Source organism: Lygodium microphyllum, chromosome 4 (assembly GCF_053477565.2).
Source record: "Lygodium microphyllum isolate KBCC chromosome 4, Lygodium_microphyllum_v1.1.10, whole genome shotgun sequence".
Lineage (NCBI taxonomy): Eukaryota > Viridiplantae > Streptophyta > Polypodiopsida > Schizaeales > Lygodiaceae > Lygodium > Lygodium microphyllum.
The window spans coordinates 97,177,285-97,198,058 of NC_141138.1; the positions used below are offsets into that span (position 1 = coordinate 97,177,285).

The window sequence follows — 20,774 nt, forward strand, 5'->3', positions numbered from 1 at the left end:
TGACTTATTGAATACAGTCCTCAAGTTATCTCCACTCCGTGTGTGTGTTCTTTCTGGTGTACGTGTGTTCAATCAGGCTTTCAGTTTTTCTTAAGTGCACTTCAAGTGCGGAAATTCAAGGTGCGTGCGGCAAACAGCCTCTAAGCGTCTGATGCACCCTCGGGCCTGATAGGCTTTGTAGATAAATTCTCTGGCCGTCTAGGCAGGATTTAGGGCCTTTTGGCTACATTGCCTTGCCGTTTTTTGGGCTCGATCAGGGTTTTATGGCTCAGTGGGTCACCTTCTAGGTCTTTGGGTTTCTAGGTATCGCAATAGCCCACTCAAATTGTTAAGCGGCCATGCCTTTCGATTTTGTCTACTCGGTGCACCAGAATCAGGCTCTAATCGTCAGGACGGCTCACGACAGGTTGCGCTACTGAGCTCCAGTTGGGTCAAGTCAAATCTCTGAGACTGAGTTAGGCACACACTCGGCCCAACTGTTCCGAATTGCAGGGGCCGAGCGAGTGACTCGGATGGGCCGAATCGCGCCTGTTCGAGTGCAAAAAGTTTTTTTAGTAGGCTGAGGTCCGAGTGGAGTGACTTGGACGGGCCGAGCCAGATGATGGGCCGAGGGCCGAGTCGGGTCGTGGGCCGAGTGGACTTTGAGCCGAATGTCGGTTTGCTCAAAGGACCGAGTGGAGTAACTCGGACAGACCGAGTGGAGTATCGGGTCTGAGGTCCGATTAGGGTTTTCAGGTTGAGGTCCGAATGGGCGGGTCCGAGGGCCGAGTCTAGGACTCGGCCTAACAAGGGCCGTTTGGATGGGCCGAACGCGGCGCAACGAATACCGCGCATTGACGATTTCGATCGAATCTCCCTAGTCAGGCAATCATCCCCTGCATAAACTTCTAGATCCTGGCTAAGGCACCAAGGGAAGTGACTGGTATACCTGGGGTGAGCGGTAGGCTCTCCGACGATGCGATCAAATCGAATCTTTGCGGGGGCTCTCTCTCTCTCTCTCTCTCTCTCACTGCAACGGTTGCAAATGAGCTCTCCCTTGGCCTCTTGGCCCTTAAACCCCTTCCCAGGCAGGGCTTTGACACTCTCAATCACTCACTTGCTGACATTAAGCATCCCAAGCTAGCATTTTGCAAATTTTTTTATGTTTTATGCCCTTTTTTGCCATGTTTGCAACAGTAAACCCTACCCTTTCCCGGTTCGATTTCCTAATGCTATCCTACACTAAATGCAACGAGAATCGAAAGCAACAAACTGACATGATTTCTCCCTATTTTCCAATCATCAAACAAACAAACTAACCCAAAATACTCACTTATTTTGAAGATCAAAACACCCAACCTTCCTACCTACCTCAAGCTCCGTTTCAGGGGAGAATCCCTTACTTCGATGCTTGATATGGGGCGAGTAAGCGCTCAAGCTTGAATCCGTGGTCCTGGCAACAGAACCAAAATGTGGGAGCTTTCGCTCAACCGCCAAGACCCACGGACCGCTTATTGTTTCAAGCGTTTCAAGGGAGCTCTAATGGCTACCTCTCATATAGCCGACGTGCCCTCGATCCTACGAGTGTAGTGAGCTTACCTTGATGCCGATATGAGTTGCCTCCTCTCTTTCACGCTCTGATAGCTCCACGATCCTAAATGCTAGCTCAAGCATGCTTTAGCCTCCTCCATCTCCAAGTACCAACCGCCATAGCCGCGTGGGCAAGAGAAGGAAAGAGAAGAGAAGAGAAGAGGAGATGGTGATGGTGAAGAGCTTCACCTCCTTGATCCCTCACTCCCTCACACTCACAATCACTCCCTCTCTCAAGAGCACACACACAAGCAAGGAGAGGAGAAGAAGAGAAGAGCTCTTGTTAGGCACACACCAAAGAATGAGCTTCCATTCACTTTTTGAACTTTATATATACAAACCCTAAAACCCCATGGACACCCATCCTTTTTTACATGACCGGCCATTGTGGCAAGGTCCCTTTTTCTAATTCCCTCTTTTTGCTTCATGCCCTAGGCCTATATTCGACTATTCTTTTACAGGTGGCACAGAAGGGAGCCTGGCGTTTTTTTACAAGAGTTTTTGGAGTTTTTGAGACGCCTTTTATTTAAAGCTATGCTTTTGGCCCCAGCTTAGCTTTGGAGGCTGCCTACGTGTCCTTGCTCCTTTTCCATCTTCTTTCTGCTTTTTCATTCGTCCTTCCGCCTTCTCGGCTTGGGGTTAACAATGCCCTTCATAGCACTAGCAGCTGCATCATCCTTTGGGCAATCAACTTTGCTAAGCTTTGTATGTGGCGGTAAAGGCACACCAAGAGGCTTTGCATCAGCCATATTAAACCTGTCAAGTACTTTGCTAATGTACTCATCCTGTGAGAGAAAGAAGTGCTGTCCTCTATCTCTTTTAATGCACATGCCCAAAATGTGTTCAGCTGCCCCCAAATCTTTCATTGAGAAGGTTGAACTCAATTGCCTTTTAAGAGCATTCAAAGTACTCTTATGCTTTCCTGCAATCAGCATGTCATCCACATATAAGGCCAGCACAATAAGGCTTTTATCATCAGCCTTTTTTAGTGTATAAGTAGTGATCTGCATGACTGTGTTTAAATCCATGGTTGAGCATGAAGGTATCAAACTTTTTGTACCACAGTCCACTGTCTAGGGGCTTTTTTCAGCCCATATAAGCTGCGTTTCAGCTTACAAACCAAATTCTCTTTGCCCGGGATTTCAAAACCTTCGGTTTGTTTCATGTGCAACTCTTCATCCAGGTCACCATGAAGAAAAGCAGTCTTTACATCCATTTGATCCAACTCTAAATCCAAGGATGCAGTGAGAGCAAACAAAACATGGAGCGTAGTGTGAAAAGACATCCTAGAAGTCTATGCCTTCCTTCTGTGTATAGCCCTTACCAACCAACCGTGCCTTGTTCTTGGGCTTCCCATCAATCCATTTCACCTTGTAAACCCATTTGTTAGGGATAGCTTTTCTATCCTTGGGCAAATGTACAAGTGCCTATGTGTTATTTGCATACAGACACTTCGTCTCTTTTTGCATAGCAAGCTCCCACTTTCTCTTGTTTTCACATGACTGTGCCTCTCTAAATGTCAGAGGCTCATCCTCATCAGTCAACAAAATGCAGTCCAAAGATAGTTGAAACCTCTGTGGCTGTCTTCTAACATGTGTAGACCTTCATATGTTCTCCTTGCTGTCCTATTCCATCCTGTGCATCTATTTGCTGTGCATCATCTTTTGGCTGTAGCACAATGGGTTGCTGCTCATTTTCAGCATAAAAAGGAACAAAATCTTCAGCTAATGGCTGCTGAATGGCTGGTTGTTCATGCTGAAATTTGACCTTGTTTTTGTCAAGGTCAGCATGTGTAGCATTTTTCAGCAATTTTGCCTCATTAAATACTATGTCTCGGCTGCGTACTATCTTCCTTCCTTGAGGGAGCCAAACTCTATAACCCATCTCTCCCTCATCTCCATATCTCATGAAGATGCCCTTGATGGATTTCATGTCTAGTTTGGTTCTCTGATCTATAGGTACATGCGCAAAGGTATCACAACCAAAGACACGCAAATGATCATATGAAGCAAGTTTGGCAGACCAAACCTCTTCAGGAATGCCATTTTCCAATGCATGATTAGGAGAGCGATTGCATACATGAACTGTAGTTTTAAGAGCCTCTCCCCAGAATTGTTGCGAGAGATGAGCTGTGGATAGCATGCATCTAACTCTCTCACAAAGTGTGTGATTATATCTTTCAGCCACGCCATTTGATGCAGGATTATAGGGGGCTGTCAACTCCCTCTTGATACCATGCATCTCACAAAACTTTTTGAACTCATTAGAGACATACTTACCTCCATTATCCGTTCTTATAGCTTTCAACTTAAGCCCTTTTTGTGTAGTAACAAAAGCATGAAACTTTTTAAAAGCATCCAACACTTCCTTTTTGCTCTTTAACACATACACCCATGACTTTCTATTGAAATCATCAATAAATGTAACAAGGTAAATTAACAGGCATAGTGCACACATCAGAGTGTACTAAATCAAGAGCATTGGACTTCTTAACGACACCAGAGTAATAAGGAGACTTCACATGTTTTCCATATATGCAATCATTACAAAATTCGAGACCAGAGCCTTTTACATCAAATCTCCCTAAAGAGGAGAGAACCTGAAGGCCTTTCTGGCTCATATGGCCAAGTCTTTTGTGCCAAAGTTCTATCTGTGAGTGGACTTCAGCCACAACCAAGAACTTGCCAGGTAATGCTTTACAATGCAAATAATTTAAAGTTCCCCTTTTGCTGCCTTTAACAATTAGCATAGAGCCTTTGTGGACCTTCCAAGATCCACCACCAAAGGTTGTAAAATATCCTCTTGCATCAAGCCGCCCAACTGATAGTAGACTTTTCTTTTTGCCAGGTACATATCTAATATCATGCAAAATTAGCTCTTAGCCATTTTCAAGAGCCAAGTGAATGGTACCTACACCCTCTATCGCACATGCATAGTTGTTGCCCAAGTAAACCTTGCCTAGGCAACTTGCAGTGTATTTAAAAAATGACTCCAAAGAGGGAGTAACATGAAAAGAAGCACCGCTGTCCACTATCCATGATTGTGACAGCCCATCATGAGCTCAAAGTAAGGCATTAATTACTTCCCTTTTGGTGATGTGCATATCACATGCTGCTGCCATAATATCTGCATCATTACATGAGGCTACAACAAGTATCTCTTCAGTACCAGGAAGCTCTTCAATGACCACACTTGATGCAACATTTGCCTTTGCAACTTTTTTGAGGAAGAGCTGTCATCATCTTTCTTGTCATCCTTCTTTTTCTTACCCTGCTGTTTCTTTCTTTCTTGCTTTTTCTTGAAGTACCGGCAATCGGGCTTTTTTATGCCCTTTACGCCCACACTGGTAGCAAGTAACATCCTGCTGTTTGTCCTTGCTTTTACTCCTACTTTTGCCTTTATTTGCTGCATTATCCCTGTTTTCTGACCTGCCTCTAAGGTGATAGGCTGAACCACTGCTTTCTCCACTGGACTTTCTTTTGATCTCCTCATTGAGAATAGAGCCCCTAACACCATCAAAGATTAAAGCAAGGTTGTTGCTAAGTGAAATGACCAAGACTCCTAGCTATCATGCAAAGTCATCAACAAGAAAATAGCCTTCAATTTATCATCGAAGACTAGCAAGCCAGAGTCTTGTAACAGACTCAAAATCCTTGTGAAAGTACTCAAATGCTCAGTTATTGGCTTAGACTCATCCAACTCCATGTTCACAAGCTTGCGCATAAGATGCACTTGATTCACTGGAGTTGTATTTTTATAAGTGTCTTCTAACTTTTTCCATATAGCATAACCCGTATCGAGACGCTTAATATCTGTAAGTACATCATCAGACACGACCATCTTAATATATGCAGTAGCCTTCTTGTTGAGTCTAGCTCAATCCACATCTGTCATAGTGGCAAGCTTAGTTTCCAGTACATCATCAGACACGGCCATCTTAATATATGCAATAGCCTTCTTGTTGAGTCTAGCCCAATCCACATTTGTCATAGTTACAGGCTTAGTTTCCAAGAGAGCATTTTCACAGTCCTTGAGAAATAGAATGCCTTGCATCTTGTCCTTCCACAAATCAATACTAGTGCCATCAAACCTTTTGATTTCAAAGATGGATTTAGTGTCATTGCTGCTAGAAGCATTTGCAGCCATTTTTCAGCAATGCACCAAAAATCAATGCTGCAATTTATGATAGCAAACAATGAGCTGAATATTCAGCTGATTTAAACCCAGATTTTCAGAAAATAAGAGCAAAATTCAGTCCAAGTACATGTACAGCAGTAGAATGGATGACTTTTAGTAGTATAACTAAAATTTCAGCATGCATTACATGCATACATCATTGCCAGGTGGCTCCCACTTCAGCAATATCACCGAAAATACATCTACAACAATCCCAGATCTGCAAATGATCACTAAGATGGCTGCAACATGAATATTCAGCAATACATCAACTCAATGGGAGTTGCCCAACATGTGTACTGCATACATATGTGACCAAGTCAACTTTTGATACACAAAAACACCAAAATTCACTGCAATTTCTCCAAAATCTCACAAGTGGGAGATAAATTTCACCGCTTACAGCACCAAAATTGCTTCAGCAATGTTCGCGAAGTGCATTTGTCACATCAATTTTGCCAAAATCCACAGATTTCGACAAAAGCCCCAAAATTTCACTGACCAATCTGCCCCGATTGCATTAATACATGTTCTGGAAAGTGGAAAACGGGCAAGATTAGCAAAATGTCACAAAATTTTGCAAAAGCCCCAACTTTCTCGGGTCCAAATGTGCGCACCAATGTCAGTAAATCTGACTCAGTTGAGCAAAATTTCACTGACACGTGAAAAGCCCCAAAAATTTTAGGGCCAATGTGCACAATTTTCACAATTTCTGGGTCAAATGTCACTGTTATGCATGAACAACATCAATTTTGGGAAAAGCCCCAAATTTTCGGGCACAAATCCGCACAAATCTGAGAACTGTGCTTACACGCGCGAACCCTTGTCAGTGAGCAGGGGGCTGCTTGCAAGAGAAGCAAGGGTATTGCTTGGAAAAAAAAGGTAATAAAATATTGATGAAAATCTATCAAAAAACGTGACGACTTAGTTGCTCGCCTGCGTGTTGACTGTTGCGTGACCTGCTAGATTGTCGCCTGCCTATTGCCTGCTTGGGAGTTGCTGCTTGGCTGTCGCTTGCTTGCGCAGGCGTGTAATGTCGAGTGATTGTCTGAGCGAAAATGAGTCTGAAACACTGTCGCCTTGATGTGCGTGCAGCCACTTGCTAAAAAACGACCTGCTATTTTCTTTGCGTGCGCGAGCTGAAAACTGACTCGCCTTGACTTTGGGAAGCGTGCACACCTTCGCCAAAGCTCTGATACTAGTTTTAAGGGGAGAGTGCTCAATGAGACTGCGAGACAAAAGCGAGAGCAGCAGTGTTGAGAGTGGGAGAGAGTGAATGCAGAGATAGGTGTACTAGATTGTGATGGTACACAAAGAATAAAAGAATATATTTATATGTTAGGGTACAATAAGGGTGTGTTTACACCCATATATCTTTATACACAGAGACGAAGGGACTTTACACCCAACATTGGAGGAGTGTAAACGTGATTGTACATGACACGCAAGTACTCCTCAAATAGTTCATTTGTAAGATGATGAAAACTTGAAGAAGATGGCAATGGTGAAGGTGTGTCTACTTCCTTCTTGAGACCATAATACCTTCTCAGAGTTTGCAATGATGGGGAACCTTGATAAGGCATCGCAGGATCTAAAGAAGAATGCACGTGAGACATTATGAGTTAGAATTGAATTGTGTGTGAGTCTCACACAAAGACTAGCCTTCACAATTACTGTAGGATACTTTTAAGAAGAGCACCGACTTTGATACTATGTGAAGATATGCTAGGGTTTGCATTGAGGAAATACATCATGTATGACCAAGATTGAAACACAAAGACTCAGACAATGACAAGTAAAGCTCAAAACTCGAACACAAAGACAAACACAAAGAGAAGAAACTCTGAAGTGAATAAATGCTGTAAATGAATGCTGTAAATGAATGTAAGGGTGTACAAAATGTCCAAGGGTAGAGCAATGGAGTGTCGGAGAGTGACATCGAGCGGAGACAGATCCGAGGTACTATAACCACTAGTTGGAGATGAGAGGATACTGAATAATAAAGGAAAGCAGGCTGGCCACTAAAACACAGTAGTCAGAGATTGAAATCTTGTAAATACAGCATTGTACCACTAGAGGAAGGCTGAAAACCGATAACCCAAGGCAGAGAATTGTCAAGCGACAATGGGATAGGTGTTTACTGATTTAGACGGCCTCTTGGATAGCAAAAACGAAGGTATTACAGTAATCGCTTGGTGGGAGAGATGGCAACAGCTTGTTGCCTATTACCAGTTGTTGAAAACGTAGGATGATCAAGTGCTATGATGACACAGCAGATGGAGACCTCTAAAGAGCAGGGTGATGGTTGAAAACATGTCGCTAGTTTTGGATAGCAATGGGCTGCAATCGGTGATGGTTGGAGAGCAGATGGTAGGTGGTCGATGGCTGAAATTTACATGATAGAGTGAGAAACTTGCACAAAAGGATCAAGGTTGAATGGTGGGCAGCCTGTCTATTTATAGATGTTGAAGGGTGCCCCAATAATTAGGGTTTTGGGGGACCATTGAAACTCTCTCGAGCCGTTCGCTGAATTTGCATTTTTTATTAATTAAGTGTGTTTTGGGGCTGCTTCAAAATGCTAATCAGCTGTGGAGCGTGTTTTAGCTCAGCACCTTCATCAACTCGGCTTTCTCATTTGAAGAAAGCTTAGAGGCATCACGAGTTGTAGTACGCTCTATAGCCTTGGTTATGAGCTCCGATGAAAAATAAGACTCCAAGATGGTGAGCATCATTACGTGCCATATGCAGTAACTCTCCCCATCAAGCTTTTGATCTAAAGGAAGAGCTAGCAACATAGGGACCTTACAGTCCATAATAGTGTGAAACTTTGCATCAATTTCAGTCGACATTGTAAATGGAATGACTTGCACAAAAACAAGGGCAGCCCCATCTAACTCTGTGCATGGTGTCGGTGCGTGCTAGGGCTTCCTCTGCTCGTCTGCAAAGAGTTTCACTTGTCGGAGTGGTGAAAATTCAAAATCTGCAGTAAAAGGCTGAAAATGCAGCCTTTCCTCCACGAGCAGCAAAGACCTGCAAAAAGCAGCAACTTTGAGCTTTCTCTGCACACAACTTGTTCATTGCAGCCTCCAAATGCTGAAAATTCAAACTTTTGTTGCAACGAAGAATCCTCCCAATTAGGTCTGCCCATGATCAATCAGCCCTTCAATGCTGCTTTGATACCATGTTAGAGTGCAGCGAATGCAAAAGCGTATGGACAAGATTGAAATACAATGAACATGAGAGAAAGGGAGAGAGAAAAGAGACAGAACATAGAAATTTGCAGTCAATGAATGCTGAAATGAAGAGGGCAGATGTAAAAGGGCTATCGATGTTCTCCTCAAGTGGAATCTCTCCCACCAATACCCAAAAAGCAAGTGAGAAGGGTAGGCTGTGAGTGGGGACATAAATAGTGTGAATAAAAGCCATAAAATAATGCAATTGGCCAGCTGGCCGACCTGGCCAGCAACCAGCTGACAACATCATAAATGAATAAAATAATCAGCGCTGACCATCCTGCTTGCCATGTGGCATAGTTCTGCTTGAGAATGTTCCCATACACTGTGATTGCTGGAAATGCCCACAAATTGACATGAAAAATGCTTAATACCCTTTGAGAGAACCTTGAAGAGACCTAATTGAACTAATAGCAGCTTGAGAGATGCTAGTTCAGGGAATGACTACTCTCTAATAGAAGAGAGGGAGGAGGAGATGGCTGCTTGGATCTATGTGACCTGTCAAGAGAGGGTCACCATTTAGAATGGGACTTGGACCTCCGATCTTTCCAATGATCACACCACCCATAGAAGGAGCATGAGTGGACTCCTTATGTGAGTCATCAAAGCCTTGGAAGTGGTGATATTCCATGTCTCTAGACCTACAAACACACTAAATCTGCTGGTTTGGCTGTAGAAGAGCCCGAACGGAGAGAATAATCAGCTACATTTGAACACAGTTATAGATGTCCCACCTTTGTTGAAAGCACCTGCAAAATGCAGAAAATCTGCATTTGTTGCAGCAAAGGACAGGCTGTACACTCATGTTTTCAACAGAAGGGTGGTTTTCTTTGAAGGAAACCTCTATGTCCTCACTTAAGCAATGATACTATATGTGAGTGTAGAAGGGAAGAGGAATGTGAACATTCGAGAAAAGGAGAAGAGAAAAGAGAGCAAGAATGAAAGAGAAATTTGCATTGAATTTGGAAAGAATGCTGAATTGACTGATCAATCCTTGCAGGCAGCCCAAAGCGTCAGTGAAGGCACCAGATCAGGCTAGAAAATGATGATAGTTCTGGAGACGGTGATGGAAATGGTGACAATGATGAAGATGGAGATGGAGTGTGCAGCTAGCAGCACCTGCAAGAGATGGAGGAGAATGCTGAAGTCTGATTGTGGACCTGTAGAAGAATGAGAAGGATAATCTGCCTCAATGAGGGGAATGGCTACATATAGCCAAACTACCCCAAAACTGGCTGACCAGCTAGAAATGTGAGTAAATTTGGCAGTTGGCCAGCCAAATCTGGCCGACCAGCACCAAGTGAAGCCGAAAAATGCTGATGTGGCACAAAAAGTGGCTAACAAGGGCTGATAGGGCAAATGGCGGGTTGGCAAGTTCGCATAAGGTGACAAATACCTGGCTAATGAAGAAAATGCACATTGGCAAAGGAAATGCACACTAATCTGAGCGAAAATGATAGCTAGAGCTCCAATGTCTCTGTCATACTTTGACAAAGCTCACAATGAGGAGACGATAGAATGACAGTATAAAATGGTAGGCTAATAGAAACTCCCAAGGTGGCGGGTTGGCAAGTTTGCATAAGTTGACAAATACGTGGCTAATGAAGAAAATGCACTAATTTGAGTGAAAATGATAGCTAGAGCTCCAATGTCATTGTCATACTCTGATAGAGCTCACAATGAGGAGATGATAGAATGACAATATAAAATGGTAGGCTAATAGAAACTCCCAAGGTGGGAGAAAGACCGTGGATGGAACTTCAACCTCGTATGTCACACCTACTACCTTTAAAGTATCACCTCTAGGAGGCTTGGACTCTTCTTCCTTGGGGCATCATGAACTCGTGCCCGTGTAAGTGATAGTTGTAGGTCATCTTGCACTTTGCTTGGTGGATGATGGAGCATTTGGAAACTTGATGCAAGACAAGTTGTCAAGAAGTCTCCAAATGGTACTCACCACTGTGGCACAACCAATGGAGTAGCCTTTTTGGTAAATACGAAAACCAAAGTTGAGACATAGCACTTAAGAAAGTAGGTGGAGGATGTAGCTATCTAGATAGAAAAATTTGAGGTTTCAAATAATCTAAATGTGGCTCTTTGGGTCATGACCACGTCCCAAAGATACATGAAATTTTAATGTTGTGCTTGGCATTTTGGCTTAGACATTAATGAAATGTGCACATGTGATGTGAAAGTTAATTAAGTCACATTGATGGGCCAAGGACCTCAAGATGTTAGTGGGTGTCACAAGCAAAAATTCTAATAAATCATATTGATCACTCTCACATGTCGTTGAGCACCCATACCATTTCTTGATCTTGTCAATTGAAAACAATCACTTTTCTATTTGGGCAATGTTATGAGTATTCATATTACTTTATTGATTAGTTATTGATTTTAACCGATTGAAATTTTTATTTTATATGGATATTTATTTTCTGTCAATCCGCCGCATAATTGTGACTTGTTGCATGTAAGAATATGTAGCATTGATTCCATTGTGCAAGACATATATAGCAGGATTAATGTGTTCTGTGTTGGTGATAGATATTTAGATTAAGGACTTGTAGAAAGGCATGAAGTGCTAAAGGAAGCGCTAATAGATACTAGGTGGTGCTTGGTGTCAATTTTGGCCCAGGGCATGTAATTGACCAAGAAGTGTTAGTGGTGATACTAGGAACTAGGCGTTAATTAATTAATTAATGCCAATCCAAGGGTAATTGATGCACATAATCACTTGGGAGTTAAAATGGCCTAGTTAACTTGTATTTTAGTTTATGTGAACTTTACGCTTGTTGTAATTGGTGCTTAATTAGGTCATTTACCACCCTATCTGAGAAGGAAGGTTGGTTTTATCTATGAATAGGACTCCACTGCCCTAACCTTGAAGTGTCCTCAGTGCATTGATTCTAAGTCACTTTATGACCATTGTGACTAATGCCACTAGTGCCCTTTCGGATGTCCAAGTATGTAACAACAATGCTCTTGCGGGGAGGAGGGTGTTGCTGTGGGGGGGGGGGGGGAGGGGGGGCTTGGTGATTTTGGGTAGGCATCTAGATGGCTTTCTCTTAGTTGGGGCTGCTCAAGATTGGGCTGGCCCCTAACTCCATGACATTGAACTCTAGTGAAGCCATCCTCCACTAACGACGAGTGTACCTTTGAGTAATTAGTTGTATCCTACTGAGTGGCTTCAATGCCAAAGCGTATGCACTAGGAGCCTTGGTGTTCGAAAGAATAGCATTTGAGGCATTTGTTTGATATGGCTTGCTCTTTGATAAGTGCCTTTCTAGCCTCAATCTATGGAACTTTAGGTATTTTCTCAACGTCTACCACTATCCCATGCACCTTTGGCACCTCTATGCCCAACACTGCATCGATAGATAAAGCAAGGAGCAAGAGCATTGTGCTAAAGAGTCGACCAAAGCTCATGAATTGGCTATACTTGACTATGAAACATAGGAAGAGGGTGATAGTATATCTAAGGAAATGATGGATATGCCCAAGCATGAGATAGTGAAGCTGTTGTACTACGGAACAGGGTGATAGTATATCTAAGGAAATGATGGATATGCCCAAGCATGAGATAGTGAAGCTGTTGTACTATGGAACCATGTATATAAATCCATTAGAAGATGCAACTTAAGAGTTGTCAATGAGCTCTTGTGTGACATTTTGCTAAGGTAAGATAAACCATGAATATGCTTGGGCCCATCCACACCACCTTTGTTATATATGAGATATTGATGTGTAAGGTGGACTGCAGTTAATCCCAGAGTTGTGCTTTGTAGGGAGAGTGGCCGAGGACTTGTCCAAGATTGCAAATTCCTCCAATTCTCTCTTCATAGTGCAATGGTGTGAAGTTGTTCCGCGCAGTGGATGTCTTGCAAGGCATGTGACTAGGAAGCACTTGTGGGGTGTATTGGCAGTTTGATCAGAGGTTTCCATTGCACGTCTTCTTAGAAGACCACTTGAGTGAGGTCACTAGAGCTCTCTAAGTTGCACACACAAGAATAAAAGATTTCATTCATTGTGAGGTTTCATATGTGGCATTTTATGGTGGTCACTCAACCATTTTTCCCTTTGTCCATGCTCGTTACAATACCCATAAGCCATCATGGCTTGCTCATAGGATTTTAAACTAGCTTGCATTGTTTTCGTGGGATTTCTAGAGTTGCTTGCGGGTTAATACTAAAGTTATGGGACTTCCAATCTTTTAGTTCCAAGAAAAGAAAATTATATTAATGACACCTTAGGGAAATTCCTAGGGTGAAAAGAAAGTATAAACAAGGCCCAATTTAAAAAGCAACTAAATGCATCTAAATACAAAAGTTGTGTGAACAATCAATTTGGTGGGCTATAGTGCCAAACCATGAGGGGCTAGGTGAAAAAAAGTGCGAGAATCCCATGATATGGGACTTTTAGTTTGCATGCAAGACTTTAAAATTTGCTCCTAGATTCTTAGAATTTGCATGGGAGTGAGGTTAGTGTGCTAGATTTTATGATAAATGTTCTTTGTGTGCTACAAGACTTTTGAATGAATTGACCATAGAATTGTACAACATTTGTAACGTAAGTATAAAGCTTAATTTCTATAGCATTGGAACCCTAAATAATTTCATATAATTTCTTGTATTTTTCTAGCTCTCACCTTGGTCTTCTCATGCTGTCATCGTATGATCTTTACCTACCATTTTTAGAAGTCAACCTTTTTAATAGTTGCTATTTTTAGAAGTTGCTAAGTCGGTAGTTTACATCTTTGTCATTCCTTGTAGCTTTCGTCTTGACCTTTGACCTTTTACCATTGCCATATGGAGTTAATGGTGAAAGGTCACTCTTTGTTCAAGAAAAAGTTAGCAAAGGCATGAGGGACGAAGGACTTATTGGAGGAAACAATGATTAGTTTTGTCACTTGAAAGGCTGCTCTTTATGGAAAGAACAGTTGGCAAATGGATGAAGACAAAGTCGGATTGATTTGGAAGAGGTGCAGAGAGAATTTGGGGTAGAAATGAGGATTAATTTACTACTAAAATTGAGGCTTTTCAACACTCTTATGCCATTGTACCATTAGGGTGTGCAAGGAATTGTGCTCAAGGAATAATTGACAGCTGTGGTTTAGGGTTAATTGTTTTTCTATCTTCTATGTGGGAGCCTTTTGTCTTCACTTTGTGAGCTTTTAGTTTGCTGATTCATTGTTTTAAGCTTATTGTGTTTGTAAAGTTTATGTCTACTACCCCTACCCTTTGGGTTTATTGAATCCAACTTCAGATTGGTTTTTGATGGGGATTTCTTTCTTACAGGCCATGACCTTGGTTAGTTGAAGTGCTTTTGCAAGTTGAGAGTGCCCTAGTTATGTTCTTGGTTGCATTTGCCATGGTCTTCATCATGTGCATCAACTTTGATACATTCCCATCTTTAGGAGCTTGCTTCTATGAAGAAAGCCTTGCTAGATAAAAGTTAGTGATCATTGCAGATGCTAATGTGTTTTCGAGATCAAGATCTCCAGTTACATATGAGGTCTTGTACTAAGATCTCTTTGTGACTACTTCTTGGATGATAAATGGTTTTGGAGTTGTCAAGGTGGGTCTTAGAAAGGTGGCACACCAATATTTCTAGGACCTAGAGTATCTTGCCTATGAGGTATCTTTGGAGTCTTGGTTCTAGTTTTCACAAGTTTCTTGTTTTTAGAAAAAAAGTCCTTGATTTGGGAAGAGGTCTTAAGACCTTATATTGTGCACTCATCTCTTGCCTTGTTAGACCTAGTGGGAGACATTGAAGCTTTGCCTTGTTGTTGATAGTGATCTAGTTTGGCAATTGTCAACATTGTTGGAATTTTTGCTACTTTATTTTGTGGCCTTCACCTTAGTGACTTAGAGGACCTCCTTATATGAGATGGTCTTTTACAGTGGGGCTCTCAACTATTAGTCTTATAATACATAACGATTCAACTATGCATACTTCGGGCCTTTTGTCATGAGGATGTGAATTTTTAACTTAATGCTCTTTGGATGCTTAAGTTGTAACACTTTTGAGTTGTGTACATGTGAGGTGCACATGTGAGATTAAGTCAGATGTGTGTCACGGTGATAGACAATCCTAGCTTTGGTATTAAGGGACATTGGTAGAAGTTATTGGGGAGAGGTGCCAATGGGGTGTTGAGCTAAAAATGCATTAGCTTTACTTAAATAGCCCCAAAAGCGTACTAATTAATGAATCGAACTTGTTCTTTAAATAGAAATGCGTTCCTAGAGAGTGTCTTTGTCCCATAAGCACAACCCCACTTGGGAGGACCTAAACTTTCTGTAAATAGGTATGCTGCTCTCCATTCAGTTTATATCGTTTTTGCAGATTGCAGCCATCAGTCGATTCACATGTGGCAGCCCCTCAAGCCTTGCAGTGCCTTGGTGCCTTCTTCCAGCTGTTGCCCACTGTCAGGCATCTCCTTCTAGGCTGCGTTTGGCCTCCAACTGCCATCGCTAGCCTCTCCACCATCATCTGGTGCTTGCGTTTGATCTTCATCAGCCAGGCATCAGTCTCCATACCCTCAAGCTGCCTGTGTTTGGGCCTCCATCAGCTTGGCGACAGTGTAGTTACTCCTGCTCCATCTGGCGACATCTTCTTACTTGTGTTTGCACTCATCAGGAGCCGCTTAACATCACCTCACCCTTCTGCAGCTGTCGCCTCTATCTTCAGCAGCCTTTGGTGTCAGTGTTTTGCAGATTCCTCTCTCTTCACAGTTTGATTGGCGGTCACAGACTTTGGATTTGTCTCTGGTGGATGTCACTCACCGACACACTGCTTTGCCCTTGAGTATATGTACACTCTTACATTCATTTGGAGTATTCATTCACTTTAGAGTTGTGTTCTTCTCTCCCTTCTTCTATTTGTGTTTGAGTTTTGAGTTTTGGGTTTAGGGTTTGAGTTTTACTTTTTGTGTCTGTGTCTGTCTCTTTGTGTTTCTGTCATGGTCGTACACTCTGTGTTTTCTCGGTGCAAACCCTAGCAGTTTTCTTCACATGGGGTACTCATGTCGTAGGCACATTAAGTTTCCCCTTGGAAATGACTTTTGTTGTCATGGATGTTTGAGATTTAAATGATTTAATGTCATAAACTAAGGTTTGGGGAAAGTTTCAACACTTTCATGTTCAAAGAGATTAGGAATTTAAAATTGAGGTTGGGCCAAATGGTGAGTTTGGACCAGTTTTGGGCTGTATGCAAGTGTATCGTTCATGTTGGGTCCATTTTCTCCCATTCTAGGCTGTTTGGGGAAGATTTGAGGGTGGAGAATGAGTGCTGGGCTGAGAAAGAGCAGCCGAGACATCAGGGACAGCAGAATGACCTGATCTATAGCACTTTCTAGGGCTGGAATAGCAGGGCAGCTACTGTGCAAACATTTCTGTTGCAGGAAAGTTAGAGAATTTTCCCTAATTTGCTGCTCATCTCTTCTCCCTCAGCAGATTTGATATTGCTCAGTACTAATTTCTTGTACAGCTTTGAATTTTTGTAAGTATTAAGGTTTCTTAGTTGTGTTGAGAAGCTGCCATCAAATCTCAGCCAAGCAACAAGGGGATTTGCCGTAAATTTGAGAAATTATAATAGATCTGAGAAGGAATGCTCATCTATTCTTAATTTGGCCCGCATGCAAGTGCTGTTGATTCAATCTGTCCTTGAATTGTGTCAGAATCAAGGGGGCAAATTGGATCCTGATGTTACTGGTCATTAATGACAGCCCAAAGTATTGGAATTTGTAGAGATCACTCCACACCTTAGTGTATTGCAGATTGATAGAATACAAGTTAAAGAAATACTGCAAAGGGCCCTAGTTTTGGCTCCAATCAGGTGTTGGCTGTCCAAGACTAATGTGGTAATGTATTTATTTTAGATTAGTGACTTTTATGCTTGCTGTAACAAGTGTTAAATCAGGCCATTTACCACCCTTGCCAAGGAGGACGACTGGTTTCACCTTTCATTCGCTGTGTTGCTCTCATGATGATTATCAATGTAGCATGTACAATATATTTATTTTGGCTATCAAGCGGATTAAAAAAAGTGGAGGCAAGGTAGGTACATCCAATATGCATGCTCTAGATCTGAGTGTATGAATATTTTGGGTGGATTTTTTGATTGAGTGTGTTAATGGTGCAGTCATGTGGAGTGAGGATGAGGAACCACAAACTCAGCAGCAACTGGAGGGTAAGTAAGTTAATTTTATTTGCAAAGCAACAACTTGCAGGCACAAACACATCCAGATACACGTGTATGTGTGTACTCTCTCACACATTCTCTGTAAACGACGTTTCTTCCATTAATTTTTTCATGCAATGAATTAAATTCTCATACTGCACTAGATTTATAGACTAAGATAAAAAATATCACTCGTAGTACGGTTTCCCATCTAGCTGCTCATCTGCTGACTAGCATATAGAAACAACTTTACTGAATCTTGAATGTAAAAAGAACGTATCTCTGTTAGGTTCTTGAAAGAGTTTGTCAATTATATAGTTCACGAAGCCCAAAATGTGGTAGTGTAGGTGGAGATAATCTGACTCTTCGTCTGCCAAGTACAAGACAGAGGTGCTTAACACAGCTACAATCAAGTGTGTATGGTTAATTCTTAAGGCAGCTACCATGAAATGGTTGTGAGTGACTTACCAGGTAGGTTGTGGTTGTCATTTGTGCTTCTTGAAACCATGGTCCTAACCTCGATCTACTGTGGCTCTTGCTGGAGGGTTGAAGGTGGGGTCTCTCTGTGTAAATGTGTGGCCAGATGATGGCTCTACATCCCTGCAAAGTTGTCTTGAAAAGCTCTTCCAATACTTCTACATGTGAGGTTTCCAAGGCCCTCAAAGTTGTAGAGTACTTTGTTGTGATTTGGAGACGAGAAGCTTTTTCTAGGGCTTCTCTCTTAGGAGAATACCTCAAACATAAGCTTCAACCAATAATGCCTAGTCCCCCTTTGAATCTCCACTGAATGATAACTTCCATCCATCTTGCTAGGTTTCCATCCTTGCTATTCGATTGAAGCTCTTGAATCACCACTCTCCCCACAAGAGATGGTCTAGCTGTGCTTAACTCAGTAAAGTAATTTCTGTTTGATGCTTAGTAGCAAGGTTGCCAATTGCTGAGAAGAAATGCCCATCCCCACATGGCAGCCTTAGTATTCCCCTGAAGGACCCAAGTGAGGAGCTCATGAGGACTCAATTTAGGCTAGAGGGGTGTCACAAGTCGCAATGAAGGACTTGAAGTTACCCTCATTTAAAGAAATTGTTGCGTCATCAATGATCTCTACATCTCTCGACTCATTATGCTCTAAAGCTTGATGCCTTTGATACTGGTTCATTTGTGCTTTAAAGAACTCATGGCCTCGACCCTCCACCGAAGAAAAAGGAAAAGAGAGGTATCCTTGCATTGCTGGCTATTGAATGCTGGATTTGGGGCATCTAGGGAAATATCATGTTGATGTGAAGATCAGCCATTCAAGAGAGGCGACAGCTGTTCCTTCTTGGCGATAGCAACTTGCAGCCCGGGTTGCATCAAATGCAGCTTTTCTTGCACAGTTTGGGCCTCCTTTGCGTGTGCAAAGTTTCTAGACTCTATTTTCCGGTAGTCTAGCTGATCACTCCTTTAATCAGGCAGTCTGGTATCAAAGCACAAAAAGCTTCTTTACGTGTTTTGCAAATACATTGAAGGCTAAGTGGATTTCTGGTTCGATAGGTTTGATGACATTGATTAGGATACTGATCAATGCTCTAAAGATTGATGTTCCTGTCAGTCAAATCGTTGCAAAGACCATCACGATTGTCAAGATTGTCAGGATTGAGTGTTGATATGAAGAAGACCAAAGATTAGAGCTCGGTCCAAGAGAGATCGATACTTTGAGTGGTCTAGATGTTCGGAGTGGTCTTCTTTACCCCTAGTTTCTCTCTTTTTTGGCTAATGGGGCTCCTATTGAAGGACTCTAGATGGCCATTATGGCACCATCTATTGTAGGTGCCTATTCTTCCCACACTGCTCGAGAAGGATCCTTTGGACGGCACTAGATACTCCCTTCGGTCTTGCAAAGTAGATTGAATTTTCAATATTTTTGATTTATGGGCTTTTGTTACTACCCCTATTCTTTGTCCAATGGAGGATCCATGTATTGGTTTTACTATTGATCAAGCGGCTCTTTGGGATCAACTCAACTCTTGAGCCCGACCTTTCCTCTTCATGAGCTGTCAAGGTTCAGTTCTTGTACATGTTCACGAATTCCAAATCGTAGTGAAGGTTTGGACAAAGTTGTCATCTCTTTGTCAGACCAAGACCTTTGCCTACCACATCACCATTGAGAAGAAGCTCTGAATGTTATTTGTTGATGATTCTCCTTCCACTTGAGTTTCTTCACGTTAGTTAGGGTGTCGCACTGACAGCCCGAAAAAAAGGGCTAGTCCGGTCACTTTATCAGTGGGTGCCCACATAGTGCACTATCCTAGACAGTCAAGGCCTATAAATAGCCCACCTCTTCATTCATTTCTCACCACCACCCACACTCTTTGTGACTCTTCTTTTGTAATTAGACACCCTTCCCTTTTCTCTCCACCCTCTCCTTGCTGCTCACACCCCTTCTAGAGGACATTGTAGTTCAAGGTTCGTGGCTGCCTACTCCATCTTCATCCTCTGCTTCTGGTGCCTTGCTCCACATCATTAGGCTTTGCGCTTGGAGCTTCCCTTGCTTGGCGTCATCATCTCCACCAAAGGTGTCACCTCTCTCTCTCTTCAGGTGCCATTGGCATTTATGTTTGGTAGCTTGGAGATCTCCACATTTGACATCACCTTCCCCAACTAGGCATCAGTATCTTCTTGCTCGACGCCACCTCCACACCTGGCGTCAGTTGTTGCTACAGCCCTAGGTACTTGCGTTTTTTGTGTTTAAAGGCCTTCACATGTTGCTTTTACCCTTTAGGTGGCTGCCTCTCCACCTAGTGATCTCCATCTCATCAAGCGTCAGCTCACATAGGCCTCTAGCATTTGTGTTTTGCAGCCCTGGCTAACCTTGTGGCGTTTGAGGATTGCATTTCGCTCCCTTGATGGCTAGTGCTCCTTGCATAGCTATCCATCATTGGCATATATCTTCGATTGCCCATTGCGTGGAGGATTGTATTTCGCTCTTTTCATTGTGCAAATTCCTTACAAGTGCTACCGCTTGATTCGGAAAGGATAGTGTAGTCATCTTTTGAGCTTCGACTCCATTGTATGAGCTTTTCTTCACATAGCATGTTTCAGTGCTCCATCATCATGTTCTTCTGTGCTTCTAAGTTTCTCTTTCCTCTTAGTGTTTGTCGTATACACTCTTATGTTTCTCCTTGCAAACCATATTGTCTCTCTGTTGTGCTAAAACACACTTTATAGCTGATTAGAATTTTTAAACAGTCCCAAAACACGCTTAAAAATGAAAAACGAAAATTTGTTGCGTTGTTCAAGAGAGTTTCAGTGGTTCCCCAAAACCCTAATTTTTTGGGGCACCCTTCAATATCTATAAATAGACAAACCGCCCACCATTCAGCTTTATCCTTTGGTGTAGGTTTCTCATTATACTGTGTGGATTTCAACCATCAGCCACCTACCATCTGCTTGTCTAGCCATCACCGACGACTGCAGCCCATCATTATCCAACTCTAGGTGGCTTGTTTTCAAACATCACCTTGTTGTTTCGGGGTCTCCATCTGGTGCGTCATCATAGCACCTGATCAGCTTGCGTTTTTAGCATCTGGTGCTAGGAGACAAGTTGTTGCCATCTCTCCCACCAGGTGAGTGTTGCAA

General features: G+C 42.4%; 1 protein-coding gene across 11 annotated transcripts in view; it reads left to right on the top strand.

Annotated features, from left to right (window-relative positions):
- LOC148037360 (uncharacterized) overlaps nucleotides 1-20,774 on the top strand; it is a 94,025-nt gene that overhangs the window by 29,181 nt on the left and 44,070 nt on the right. For 10 of the 11 annotated variants that reach the window (XM_087676267.1, XM_087676266.1, XM_087676265.1 and 7 more), the window contains one exon: nucleotides 17,121-17,168. In XM_087676267.1, the coding sequence (XP_087532393.1) occupies nucleotides 17,123-17,168 (46 nt within the window). In that variant the 5' untranslated portion in view covers nucleotides 17,121-17,122. Of the gene's footprint in view, nucleotides 1-16,898; nucleotides 17,036-17,120; nucleotides 17,169-20,774 lie in introns of all 11 variants that reach the window. The other variant, XM_087676268.1, reaches the window with a different exon arrangement.